General features: G+C 48.3%; 1 protein-coding gene across 1 annotated transcript in view; it reads right to left on the bottom strand.

The window, feature by feature from the left end:
• LOC142882277 (teneurin-3-like) overlaps positions 1–2,713 on the bottom strand; it is a gene marked incomplete at its 3' end in the record, with an annotated part of 40,688 nt that extends 37,975 nt beyond the window's left edge. The window contains exons 1-2 of the mRNA XM_076016941.1: positions 2,671–2,713; positions 196–487 (exon numbers count right to left, since the gene is read on the bottom strand). Of these exons, the coding sequence (XP_075873056.1) occupies positions 196–487; positions 2,671–2,713 (335 nt within the window). The remainder of the gene's footprint in view (positions 1–195; positions 488–2,670) is intronic.
• Between the last annotated feature and the right edge of the window lie 12,015 nt (positions 2,714–14,728).

The following is a 14,728-nucleotide window of genomic DNA, read 5'->3' as shown; positions in this document are numbered from 1 at the left end:
GGGACAATCAAAAATATGCAGGGGGTTCAGAACCACTGGCGTCAAGGAAGTGATGAAAATTCCTCCAGCGAGTGGCAAAAAGAAAATGCCGGTTGCAGCGTTCCAATCACCAACCAAGCTAGCGCTACAAGCGGCGCTAGCACGTCTAGCGTAGCATGAAAACCAACAACACCAAGAAAAACAAAGCCTGTTTACCTTGTTTCCAGAGGCACATTGCTACCCAGCACCCAGCTGTCTTGCAGCGGGACGCTCTCCGGGGGTGTGGCCTGCAGCTCGGCTGGTGATTGGCCAGCCACGGGGGCCGGGCTTCCAGTGGGAGGGGTGAGCTGCCGGGTGGAGTTGAGCGACTGGCCGGCGTGGTGGAGCGAGTGGTTGAGCGCTGTGATGGAGGGCTGCTGGCGGTGGGGGGGCGGGACCGGAGGCAGGGCGGCGCCGTGGTGATTGGACAGTTGCTCTGTGAGGGGGAGGGAAGAGGAGAGAGACGTTGCTTTAGAGGCACGTGTGTTCCGTGCGATGCAGCAGGTTGGCTTCCCGAACTGAACCCAACCGCATCGACATCCGACAGCCAATCAAATCAAGCCTAATTTGCATATCTATATTATTTATGGAGGAAATGTCACATCATGAAAAAAGTGCAAAAACTCTTTCACACCGGCTCCACTTTCACAATGTGTTCGCCGAAACAGACCGAGCTCTGGAAAAAAAAAAAAGAAGGCCCCTCCCACTCAGGCATTAGCTCCTCCCCCTCTGAGGCCGCCTTGTTTTCAAATGTGAAAGATCTGAGAAAAGGTAGGTTTTTTTTTCTCAGCAGGAGGCTGTAAACACAGGGCTAAGGCTAATTAAAGAGAGGGTTGAGGCTGCAAAGCAAATCCTTGAAGTCCTGACTTTTGTGGAACGTTTGAAGTCGGGAGGTGTGTGAATAATCGACGGACGGCAAGAAAACGAGGACAAAAAAGTCACTTCAGTTTCACCAAGAAAAACCAAACTGAAAGTCTGCGAGCGGAGGCAACCACTGTGGACGTTTCACTGGGCGGAGGTGGGGAGAGGGGGAGGGGCCAGTCAGGGCCACCACCACCACCGCTGCCGCCATGCTCAGAATACTGATCAGTGATTGGCCTTCGCCGGCTCGGCTCCGCTTTCAGCAACAATATTTGCTCAGGTCGCCCTTATTTTCCTCCGCTGCTGGTTCCAAACCCCAACCGCCCGCCCACCCCCCTCCCTCCTGCCCCCACCCACACTGTCTGGCTCCTCGTTCGCCCCGTCTTCAGGGTCTCTCTGTTTCTCTCTCTGTCCAGGAAATGAATCACAGTGTTTCATTTGCATAAAGAGCTGCGAGTCGCACAAACTGCTGCTTCTCATTCCACCGCCGTCAGAGAGAGAGAGAGAGAGAGAGGGAGAGAGAGAGAGAGAGAGAGAGAGAGAGAGAGAGAGAGAGAGAGCAGCGGAGGGTTGGGCAAGGGGGGGAAGGGAGGTCTTTAGTTGTAGAGGAAGTTCCCCCTCAAGACACAAGACACACACACACACACACACACGCTTGCTTACACACACACACACACACACACACACACACACACACACACACACACACACACACACCTTTTCTCTGCCTCCATATGCTGTTTTGCTGGCTTGGTAATTGGTCCACTTATGCAGGCTGTCAAGGCTAAATAGTGGACACACACACACACGCACACACACACAGACACACACACACACACGGTTGCCTGCTTGAAACCCTCTCACGGTGAAAAACAGAAAGTGAATCCAGTGGACGAACAAAAGATGTGTCGGTATCGATGTTCCAGCGGATCGAGGTGTGTGTGTGTGTGTGTGTGTGTGTGTGTGTTTTCGTGCTTCACGGCCAGACGTGTGTGTTTGTCTTTAAGGAGCAAACGTTGCATTTTTTCCCCGCTCTTTCACTTTCGCTCCTTTTGTGTTTTCTTCAACCTCGCCAGCAGCCACTTTTAACACGTTTCCTTAAGAAGAACGCAAAGAAGAAAAAGGCAGAAAAGAAAAGAAAAAGGAAATGGAGTTTCTGACTGTTCCGCCCCGTCGGACCGGACGACGAGAAAAAAATGGAATCTATCGGTAAACACGATGAACACAGCTGCAATCTGAGGGCAATTCTGTTTTTTTTTTTTGGGGGGGGGGCAGGGAAACGATTCAAGAAAGTGTTTGCAAACAGAAAAAAATAAAATAAAATAAATAAAAAACTTTCCCTGAGCAACAACAGAGACGAGCTGCTCCAGGACAACGGCTGAGACGCTGGAGTGAAAAAGCCGCAAGTCTGAAGGTCCTGCGAGGCCTCCAAAGTCAGGTCGACAAAACAACACAAATCCCAACAATCAAAACATCCATCAAGGAACAAATTCCACCCGTTGTGCAATTTTTCATTTGGATGACGGTTCTGAACCGACCGTTTCACTGAGGTTTCCGAGCCGCCAGCCAACGTCCACTAAAGTCCTGCATCATCAGCCAGGAGTCAAGGACCGAGAGTCCTGGAGGTCCAGGAGGTGCCGGTACCCCAGAAGCTTTTCCTCATTACACTTCAATGTGCTGATTCCTACTGACCGGAGACGTCAACAAGCTCTTTGTTTGTTCCCTGAAGTCGAGGCCACGGACGGACTGACGGACAGACAGACAGACAGACAGACAGACAGACAGACAGACAGACGGTGTGAACTGGGAGCTGAGATCCCGATCCGGACGTCATTGTGAGACTCTTCAGGGTTTTGTCGGAACCAGGAACTCGGAGGTGCAACATCTGTGAGACGCTTTGTGTATTTTCCTCACTGAAACAAAGCCGATATCGGCTCCACATCTCGGGGGGGAACAAACACAAAGCCGACCGACCGACTGCTTTGGCTAATTGAAAGCGGATCAATTTTGGCCCTTGTGCTGCTGTAGAAGAAGAAGAAGAAGAAGAAGAAGAAGAAGAAGAAGACATTCTTCCTCGCCTGGAAGATCCTCCCTGATCTGCGGTCGGGACTGTGTGCAGCTGTGTTCATTAGGATTGTTGTGTGTTGTTTGTTGATTCAGGATTTTTTTTTTTTCTTTTCATTCCTACGTTCTCCGATCAGGATCAGCAAACTTTTTTTTTTTTTACACCTTCAAGGTTGCTCACAGCGGTTCGTTTTCCGCATTCGTCGCTAAACGGCAAATAAATGCGACACTTTGAAAACTTCGTAAAGTCTCTCTGGCACCGAGCCACGCCGACACACACACGCACGCACGCACGCACACGCACGCACACGCGCGCACGCACGCACGCGCTGTCACTTCTGCGGAGATTAATTTTGAAAATCCATTACCAGAAGGTATTTCGTCAAATGAGCTTTTCAAATTAATTCCATCTCACTCGCTCGCCGCCGCCGGTCCAGCGGCTCCGCAGCCTCCAAACAAATCAGTTTTGAGCCCCAGAAAAATAAATAAGTGGGGGGCGGCTGCCAACGACGGCTGTGTGATTTCCTGATTATACAACAAGGCCGCGTGTCGCGGCCGCCGCTAGTCAAACACACCGCTGTGATTCATTGCCGTCCAGCAGTTCATCCCAGCCTCTTCTTCTTCTTCTTCTTCTCCTGCTGAGTTATGTTTGCATCTGTGTATGTGTACATTCTTTTCATTTTTGTATTTACAAATCTCCATTTCCTTGTAAAAAATAAATAAATAAATAAAAAAGCTCTGTAGCTCTCTTTTTTGTATCCCACTGAAAACATTTTAATAATAAATAATTAATTAATTCATAATTAATTTGTAGAAAAAAAATCTTCTTCTCTGCTTTTCTGCTGAAGTCCAGGAGTTAAAAATCCACAATAGGAAGAGTTATTATTAACAGTGTCTCAGGTCGGGGGCATCCTGTCAACTGTTATACAGGTATTTATTTTTTGTATTAATGTCTATGGGGGAAGAAAAAAAACAAAAACGCTTTTTAGGTTTCATTCTTGCAGTACCACGGGTGGCCACCTGGAAACGGTACGGTGTGGTCCTGTGTCACATGGTTGGCTGGAAAAATAAACCCAATCAATGAAGCATTATTCAAACGCTGCGTGATTATCACACCTGTTGTCTTACCACATACACACACTATCTCTCTCTCTCACACACACACACACACACACACACACACATATACAAACAAACACATTTTGACATTTAGCCAACATGTGATTCTTATCTTACAACTGTTTGTTATTTGAAGTGCGTCCTGCCCGTCGCTTCAATCAGGGGCATCGGGGGTGTGGGGGTGGAGGTGTGTGTGTGTGTGTGTGTGTGTGGGGGGGGGGGCAGAACCGAAAAACAAACATTTGCTTGGACGAATCAGCCAATAGGAAAACGGATCCTGGCGGCTAACGGAAAAAAAGATGAAGGCGGCCTTGAAGTGATCATCTGCCGTGCTGGTTGGATGGTTTACGGTTTGCAGTCGAATCTGGTTAGAAGAAAAATAAAACCTTAAAAGAATCCGACAGTGAGAGACAACTTTGAGAAACGTTGTGTCACAGTGTGACGTGACGACGCTGCAGGGGAAACGTTCTATATGAGGTGTGTGACCTTGTGACACACACACACACACACACACACACACACACACACACACACACACACACACACACACACACACGCACACACACTCCAGCGGCGTGACGGACTGGTGTGTGTTCAGTAAATTGACATCTCGGTTGGAAACGCTGCCGGCTGACGGCGGCGACTTGATAAGACCACGATCGCCCCGGTGCCTCTCTCTCCCTCTCTCTCTCTCTCCCCTCCCCTCTCTCTATCTGCGTGTGTCTATATGTCGACTCTCTGCTCGATCAGATTTCTATTTTTTTGTCCCACCTTGACTGATTTCTTTCGCGGGTGATTCTCGCTCGCTTCGGTTCTTTCGCGGCGATCAGAGCGTTTTTGTTTTTTTTCCTTCTTGTGAGCTTGATGATCTCAGGAGGTTCTTTAAACGTTCTTGGAGAATGAGAAGTGAGGAGGAAAAGGAAGTGGAGGGACGGTGACCCCTGATTGGCCGGAAGGCTGAGAGGGGCGTGGCTAGTCGGCTCTCTAAGCCCCGCCCCACAAAAAAACACAATTGGCAGCTGCCAACGTCAAACATCTTTGTGGACGAGTAAAAAAAAAAAATGGCCTGGTTCCTCCGGATGGCTGGTGGAGACAGGCCACTGTTTCCACCAGAGGGCCAGAGGGGGCGCCACGTGTCCATAGGCAACATTAAAGTGAATACGACCTGCTCTGGATCACCAAGAGCTGCAGGTGGGAGGAGAGAGGGAGCGAGATAGATGGATAGCATCAGACGAGTACTATGTGACCGAGTTGTGGTCGTGTTGGGCGGAGCCAGCTCTCTGGCTCCACCCACCGGGAGGTACCCGTCCATCTCGACTAAATGACCCAGAACCAGCGAGTCTGAACGGCTCCGTCTGGGCCGAGTCGTTTCCCGGCTGTGGATCATCGAGACTCATCAGCAGGAATCCAGATGTGGGGAAGCAGCTTCTCTTGGCTGGGCCACAGACTTCACGGATGAAGACGGATTTGGAACACGATTCCGCGGGATGTTAGCGGCCACCAGGGGTCCGGGTCCCACTTCCTGTTGCGTTTACGGTGTTATCACACCTGGACGGTTCAGCGAACCGATGATTGGTTCCAGATCGCTCGCTGCGAATCCCTCGGCTCCAGTTTGCGTCGCACTTAAAGTCATAGTTCGGTTTTATCGTTCTTTCCCCCTCACGTCTTTATGCCTTTTCACTACTGCCTGGTGGTGGCACTGTGGAGCGGCACCGCATCTTATTGTACCAGGTTGATTGGCTGATGACTCAGATGGGCAACAGCTGCAAAAGTTTATTAGGATGGAAGGAGGCTAGGAAGGAAGGAAGGAATGTTGGATGGTAGGATGAAAGGAGGGAAGGAAGGGAGGAAGGAAGGAAGGAATGTCGGAAGGAATTAAGTAAGGAAAGAAGGAAGGAAGTAAAAGAGGAAGGAAGGAAGGCAGGAGGGAAGGAAGGAAGGAAGGAAGGAAGGAAGGAAGAAAAAAAGGAAGGAGGGAGGGAAGGAAGGCAGGAAGGTAGGAAGTAAGAAAGGAAGGAGAGAAGGAAGGAAGGAGTGTCAGAAGGTAGGACAGGACGGAAGGAAGGGAGTAAGGAAGGCAGTGAGTAAGAAAGGAAGGAAGGAAGGCAGGAAGGAGGAAAGGAAGGGAAGCAAGGACGGCTGTCTGCATCTTGACAAGTCAGCTTCAAACCTCCTCAAGTTTTATTTAACCATGAAAATACAGATTATCTCTGAATGTCCAGAGACTGCAGCACAAAAACAAAAAAGAATTTCTCTCCACACCTCTGTAGAAGCCAAACTGGCCGACACGGCAAAACCCTGACTCGCTCGACAACAGCAATTGTGTAAGACGTCGGTGTCTTGCAGCCAAAAACACTCGGTTGCTGCCAGTCTGACCTCCTTCAACAACCAACGGCCGCAAGAACCAGGATCAGAAGTAGAACTAGAAACCAGGACCAGGACCAGGACCAGAACTAAAGCTGAATCTAGAAATAGAAACCAGATTCCAAACACCAGAAACCAGGACCAGGAACAAAACCAGAACTAGAAACCAGGACCAGGGCCAGAACAAGAACTGCAAACCAGGACTAGAACAAGAACAAGAATTACAATTAGAACTACAAACCAGAACCACAACCACAAACCAGAACCAGGACCAGAAATAAAAATGGAGCCAGGACCAGAAGTAAAAATGTTACTTCTGGTAAAAATGTTACTAAGTAAAAATGTTACTTCTGGTCCACGACCACCAACAGGTTTTCAAGATAACTCAGGTCACTTCTGAAAGAAGAACAAGTTTTCTGTAGAAAGAGAGAGAGAGAGACAGAAAGACAGAAACAAGCGGGCGAGAGACATTGGGGGCCAACAGGGGGAGAGGAGCCGCGGAGGGGAGCAGCAGCAGCAGCAGCAGCAGCAGACGAGTGTTTCGGTGGCGGCGGGTCGGCCAGAGGCTGCCGGAGAGCACGCTGACACCGTTTTAATTTCAGCGTTAGTGCGGCGCTAATCCTCTTAGCGGGGGAGCAGCAGCCCTGGGATGCATTCCACTAGGTGTAATTAAAAGAGCCGGCGAGCAGCAGCGTCGCTCGGCTTGCCGACTCCTCTCACATCCACCACTGAGGCCGCTCTGGGTTGAGTGTTTTGGGGATTTTCCCCCCCCCCATGTGCAGGAGGCAGTTTTACCTGAGGAAACATCCACGGCGACAGCAGCCATTTTCCTCCGACTGCAGCCATGGAAGATTCACTCATCCGTTTTTTCCGAAACACATGACCACTTAGCAGGTGATAGCTGGTTTAAGTGATGGAAAATAAGAATCCACTGTGGTTCAAGGAACCAAAGGACAAGAAGGAAGGTAAAAAAGGAAGGAAGGCAGGTGAGTAGGAAGGGAGGAAAGAATGAAGTAAGGTAGGAATGTAGGTAGGAAGGTAGGAAGGTAGGAAGAAAGGAAAGAAGGACGGTAGAAAGGGAGGAAAGAAGGAAGGAAGGTAGGTAGGAAGGTAGGGAGGAAAGAAGGAAGTAATGTAGGTAGGAAGGTAAGAAGGTAGGAAGAAAGGAAAGAAGGATGGTAGAAAGGGAGGAAAGAAGGAAGGTAGAATGGAAAGAATGAATGAGGAAAGGTGGAAAGGAAGGAAGGTAAGAAGGTCTCTGAAATCAGGGAAATCTGGAGCTTCACGGCTCAAACTGAGTGTTTGGACATTTTGGGGTATTTTTCCAGAAACTCGTCCGTCAACGTCTTTGGTGAAGAATCCTGAACATCCAGCAGGAGCTTCCAACACTAACACTCTGTTTCCAGGTCATATGTATATTGAACATACTGAGTCAAGAGAGAGAGAGAGAGAGAGTGAAGAGTGAGGTCACTCGGTGTGTGTGTGTGTGTGTGTGTGTGTGTGTGTGTCTGTTTGTACGGTAACAGGAGCCTCTGCTCTTTGTTTTGACAGCGATCACGTCTCGCCGTCTGTTCCCCTCACCACCAGCTGCTAGCCGCCGCTAACGCGGCATCCCACCACATTGTGCATTTGGACTGTGTTTCTCTCTCTCTCTCTCTCTGAGAGCCGCAACTGACCCGTCATCAGGGAGGCGGAGCTTCGTCACCGTGCGTCTCCGCCACGGCGAAGTGTTGAGCGAATCCATCAGACAAGACAGCTGGACCAATAACAGCTGAGGCTCCACAGACACACAGACACACACACTATACGTATGTATATATATATATATATATATATATATACATATATATATATATATATATATATATATACATATATATATATATATACATATATATATATATATACATATATATATATATACATATGTATATATACGCTGACTGGTGCTAACTGTCAATGAGGTCTTTGTCTTTTTGCAACCAACTCTGGCGGCTCCTGCTGGCCAAACGACAAAATGCAATTTTTTCATTTATTTATTTTTTGCTTTTGCTTTTTCTGCCCTTCTTTTTTGGAAATCGGAAGCTCTGCCTGTCTCTTTTCAAACCCAGTTTCAATCTCACGCCTGTCGTCTCCATTATTTCAAAGTCAGAAAAAGTCAGAAGCGGAAAAACTGAAAAACGTCCTCAGGTTTTCCATCTCAATGTGTCTTAATATCGAGTCGCCGCCGATACAGAAGAAGGCAAATGCAGCGAAATCCGAGTCGTCATCATCGGCGCCGCCAGCGGAACGGATGAATCTGTGCAACAGTCGGCGAGTGATTACAGGTGCGCTGCTGCTGCTGCTGCTGCTGCTGCTGCTGCTGTTTCTGCTCCGCCGGCAGACAGGAAATGTTCCTGCGTGGCTTATCGGCGCCTCCTGCTGTAATGCGGCCGACAAAGAGCTCAGCGAGCTGATTAGAACCGAGCTGGAGGGGACCAATCGACGAGCGGAAGGGGAGGGGCTACTGAGGGGCGGGGTTATGGAAGGGGCAGGGCTACTGAAATCGCCTCTCTCTGTCTCTCTGTCTCTCTCCTTGGCAGCTATTTTTGAGTCACTCGCCCCCCCCCCCCCCGCCCCCATTCCCTCTCCCTCTGCCCGATGACCCCTCGTCCACCCCTCCCTCCTCTCTCTCTCTCTCCTGTCTTGCTCGCCCTCATTCTCTCATTCATTCCCTCCTGCCAAGTCAGCTCTCGCTCACCCTCCTTCTATCCGTCCATTTACTCTCTCGCTCCGGTCGACTCATTGACATGGACGGCGGCAGCGGCGTTCCCAAAAGCCCCCCCGGCTGCTGCAAACTGTTTTGGGTTTCACTACATTTTGCTTCTTTGTTTGTTTTTAAATAAAGTTATTTTCTTGTTTATCAATCAGTGCTCTTAACCAGTCTACTCTATGCTTTTTGATGCTTTTACTCTGGAGGAGCCATAAGAATAACGTTCATAAAAACATGAGACTAATATATACATGTGTATATATATACTGTATATGAGTTAGCCATCAGTCAATGCGTCAAGACAGTCCAGCCCAGTTCTGGAAATCAGGCTCTCTCTGACGTCACAAAGGGCGTCAACCAAACGCCCCTCCCAGCTTGGTGACCACACCCACAGGCCAGCCTAGGATTGGCCCCGCCCTCCTGAGACACGGGGCTAAACATGTGACATCCACCGGCATCCAACCTCGAGCTGGCTTCCTGATGACAACAGCCAATCACAACCTGAGAAACTGCAGCCGGCTGCGTTTTTCATCCTGCAATTCCACAACCATCCAGCAGGGTCCAGCAGCAGCGTCATCAGCCGCTGACGAAACTGTCTTCTTACCAATGCAACCAAAATAAATTGTTAGGTTTTTTTTTTTTTTTACTATGTTGGTACATTTGCTTCCAATCAGTTTCATTAACTGTAATTAACAAACTTATTAGTTATTATTCTGCAATTGAGAAACCTCGTCGCCAGTTTGGCTGCAGCTGAACGACATCCAGTCAGCAGGACCACGTCCGTCAACTTCGATCAGGGACGATGCTGACGGACAGCAGAGACTGAGGAAAATCCAAAAGGCAAAATAGAAAAACAAGCGTGTCGTTGTGGGATGCAGCAGCAAACGGGGAGAAAAGACGAAGGAGGAGAAGGAGGAGAAGAAAGTAGAGGTTGAGAGGGAAATATGAGCTGCAGTGAACGCTGACTCTGCAGTTTATCATGTCAAAACATTCCTCCATCTGTGTCTCATTTGGAGACGTGCGCACGTGCATGCACGCACACACACACACACACACACACACACACACACACACACACACACACACACACAAACACAGAGTCAGTCAGTCAGTCTCTGTGTGGTGTCTGCTACAACATTTTGATTTACTTAAGTGACACCATTCGGCTTCAGCCAGGAGCGTGTGTGTGTGTGTGTGTGTGTGTGTGTGTGTGTGTGTGTGTGTGTGTGTGTGTGTGTGTGTGTGTGTGTGTGTGTGTGTGTGTGTGTGTGTGGGCCTTGATTCGGAGCCACCAGCTCGCGGTTCATTAGCCTGATCAATGAATCTACTCTCTTCTCTTCTTCTTCTTCTTCTTCTCCTTTTAGTTCCTTTTTCTTTTCATCGGAAAAAAGAAAAACCCGGTGTGAAAATCAGGAATCTTCATCAGGAACCCCTCGCCCCCTCCCCTCCCTCCCCCTCCTCTCTTCTCCATCATCTTCCTGAAGTAACACGTGTTCTGGCCACCGCCATCGATCAACTCGTCTTGTCTGCGTCTCCTCGTCGCGTCATCGATCCGGCCACGAGTGTCGGGCAGAATCGCCAAGCGGCACTTAGTGTTCTGTGGCTCCGCCTCCCTCCCCCTGACCGACGCCGTCGTCTGGACGGTCGATGTCGCTCTCTGACTTTTTCAGCCGTTTGTTTGTTTTTTATTACTGTAAACGGCAGTGATTCCCGAACGACTATGAAACAAATCGTATCGATTTGATTTGATTCTCTGTTCTTTATTAAAGTGCAACAACATCACCGATGCATTAAATCAGGGGTGTCAAACATACGGCCCACGGGCTGGATCAGGCCCGCGAACTGTTTCTTTCCGGCCCGCGAGATGGTTTTGCAAAATATAAAAACTGCAATTTATCAATGAAAGAAAGTGCTGTTCTAAATGTGCCCACTTGGTGTCGCAATATCGTTTCTGCTTCGCAAACAAACTCAATACTGGGGTTGAGCAAACCAGCATAAGTACAGCCACGCACGTCTCCTATTGGCTACCCTCATTGCCCCAGACCGTCTCCTATTGGCTACCTCATTGCCCCAGACCGTCTCCTATTGGCTACCCTCAGTGCCCCAGAATGTCTCTGTCGAAACAGACAAAGTTGATGCAGAGCAGTGTTGCCAACTTGGCGACTTTCTCGCTACATCTGGCGGCGACTTTACAACTCCCCATGGTGACTTTTTTTTTTTTAAAGTGACTAGCGACAAATCTAGTGACTTTTCCTGGCGTTATTACCTTGCGATCAAGTGAAAATTGTCAATTACGCAAATTAGACGATGACATCATTTGGCTCCTTTTAGGACAGACAATAGCGACTTTCCTTACTGAGGAGTTGGTAACACTGATGCAGAGTGCTGAAATAACACAAACAAAGTAAAACAAAGAAAACAACTGGAAGTTGTTATTTTTACAGTATTATTACCATACCATGATTTTACCGGTCCGGCCCGCTTGGGAATAGATTTTCCTCAATGTGGCCCATGAACCAAAATGAGTTTGACACCTCCGCATTAAATGATCCACATTCTGAATGGTTGTCGTTATTTCCTGTGAGATTTTCCACTCTGAGATTTTTTAAACTTTTTTAACACAACGTGACTCCAGATGAGCCACTGAATCCGAATTCATACTGATTGTGTTTAGATTTTAGTCCTTAAGAACTTTTAAGAGTGAGAAGTCTGTTTTTTTTTTTTGGGGGGGGGGGCATTTCTTTGGTTCTCGTCATCAAAGAGTCGTGAGTTGTGAGTGACTGGTGTTGGACAAGCCGTCAGAGTGTCGGTTGTTTCCAATCGTTAAAAATGTGCTCGGACCTCAACCCAGTGACAGATTATGGGGATGGAAGGACTCGAAAGGAAAAATGCTCTGGGTGAGATGACTGATGGCTTTCACAGAGTGGACGGCCGTCAGATTCATGTCAGGAAAAACGCCATAAATGCTAAAAATGTCTGAAAAAAATCAAACTCAACACAATTTAGTAGCAGAAACACGAGGCAACTTGTGCTTCCACTGCTTCGACAGGAATCTGAAGTTTTAGGCTGCAAGGAGGAGAAGCTCAAACACTGGAGCGACTGGAAAATCTGAAAACTGGTACAACACTTTCAGACTTCCTCTCCTGAGCAACAGCAGCAGCAGCAGCTAGTTGACCACGCCGAGCTAACTAGCTAGCTAGCCCTTCAACAGCTTAGCTTACTAGTTCAGGTTCCAGTACTTTATTAATGTCCCAAGAGGGCAATTTGAGTTACAGCAGGCAGTGGTTTGAAGTGTAAAACATACAAACAGTAGAGACAAAACAAACAAAACACAATACACGGACAACGTAGCCTGAGCACACCTATCTAACAATTTCATCAGGTTTTTGTCGATAGTGAATTTAGCTAATTTTCTTAAGCAGTAGAGGCGTTGCTGGCCCTTTTTGCACTGCATGTCAGTACTTGCATCAAATTTCAAATTATTATCAATAATCATACCCATATATTTATAACATGGCACCATTTCCACTAGCTGGCCATGGGCGACGCTGTGAAGTCGTGGTTGCAGCGAACCAATGCCTGCAGTTCCTCGGATTTATTCCGGAGGGACTGCGCGTTGGAGAGGATGATAGATGGTAGAGGGATACATGAAAGGGGTTGCTTCTTCCTCAGACGAGTGCTGCCTCTCCTCCCTCGCGTTCTAGTACTCCACTGTGGACCTCTGGAACGGTTCCGATCTGGATTTGGTCTCAAAAGTTCCACAGGAATAGGCAGAATCAGGTCCACGGGTGACTCCTGTGAGCGCCAGTGAAGAAAAAGCTCTCTGGTGTATTGAATTCGAGCTGGCATATTGGGGGACAGCAGCGTGTGTACTAGGCTCCAGGTTAGATGGAACGCCAACAGCATTGAAAGTAGAGCAAGTAGACCCACGGTTAGGAAGAGAAAGTTCACACAGGTATGCTAGAGAGTGGAGAGAGAGACGGTAGGTTCCTGCACTGAGAGCACCGTTCCCAGAGCATCCATCGTTGCTCTGTTCGTTTAGCCTAACTCTGGCCAGCTAGCGGCTAGCAGGCTTTAGGGGTTCCCTGCTTGTTCAGCGCCCAGAACCCTGGCTAAGGGCGAGCCACGCAGGGCCGAGAAGAGTTGTACTTCATGGGTGGTTGATGGTCCCGCAGCGATATCAAGGCTCTTGGTCGAGGGTTCCTTGCGCTTTCGGAGACCATACATCAGGTTACCCACAGCACCTCCGTAGCAAACAAAAAATTTACAAGGCTTACTGAGTGTCGGCAAGAAGTAAGTCAAGATTTGTTGGTTCGATCGATGCACAAAGAACTCAGTCTCGATTGTCGGCTAAAGACACATAAAACATAAAAAACAACAAAAAGACACGCAAACCCAACAAACCAAAACTCCCTGCTGCTGGTTGCTGCATGCGCATGCGAGCCCACTAGCCCTACATTAGCCAGCCAACCAACAAAACTGCAGACAAGTGACTGGCTAGGGAACAGCTGGCGAACTAGCCCTACATCAGCTGGCTGACCATCACAACAATGGCTAGCTAACTAGCCCTACATTAGCCAGCCAACCAGCAAAACCGCACACAAGTGAACAGCTAGCTAACTAGCCCTACATCAGCTGGCTGACCAGCATGATAGCAGCTAGCCAACTAGCTCTACGCGGCTAACTGACTAGCCCAACTGCAGCGACTGACGACAAACGTTTCTTACCGATTAACCTTTTGCCCACGGCTATTCTACATCAAAAATAACACTAAACTGCATTTCGCTACATTCTGACTTTAACTTTCAGCTGACTTTTTTTCAATTTAGTCATTTACACTTTTCCACAACAACGCCTTGACTCAGTTGCACCCGTTTAGTTTTCCAATCACTTCGCTTCACTGTTGTTTCCGACGAGGCGACCTTGTCGCTTTGGGAATCAAGCGGCGGGAAGGTTAATAGAAGGAAGGAGGACGCAACCGCTCAGGAACATTCAGCACTGGAAATCAATGTTTCCAACACGTCATGTAATCTGCTCAGCCGTAATTATCTTCCCTCCATTTTTTTTTCTTTTTCCTATCGCGCACACAGATTGCAATTCCACCTCCATCCACCGATGGCGTCATCCCACTTTACAGGCACATTGGCCTTGTGAATGTAAACTTTGGCCTTGGAAAATAAAAAAACAACAACAGCAAGAAAAAAATGTTCATCTACGTCATGGAACTGCGATAATTCCCCCCCTCGTGCGCCGTCTTCCATGTCGACGGCCAGAATAAACAAAGAGTCGGCAGAGGGGAGAAGCAGCGAGGAGGAGGAGGAGGAGGAGAAGAAGAAAAAAGGAGCCGGATTTCTTCCTCTTCCTGTACCACTTCACGTTTCCTTGTTGTTATTTCTGCTTCTGTTTTTCTGCCCGGGTAAACAGAGTGAAAGAGGGGGAAAAAAAAAAGAACAAATGTGAGGAAAGATTCTTACGTTCCTCCATAAGAAGCAGAAGGAGGAAAAGGAAGAAGAGGAGGAAGTGGAAGAAGAGGAAGAAGAGGAAGGGGAG

The sequence above is a fragment of the Nelusetta ayraudi genome, unplaced genomic scaffold (genome assembly GCF_046127955.1).
Source record: "Nelusetta ayraudi isolate G7.1 ecotype Tasmania unplaced genomic scaffold, CSIRO-AGI_Nayr_v1 ptg000245l, whole genome shotgun sequence".
NCBI classification, from domain to species: Eukaryota; Metazoa; Chordata; class Actinopteri; order Tetraodontiformes; family Monacanthidae; genus Nelusetta; species Nelusetta ayraudi.
This window is presented reverse-complemented; position numbering and strand designations above follow the sequence as displayed.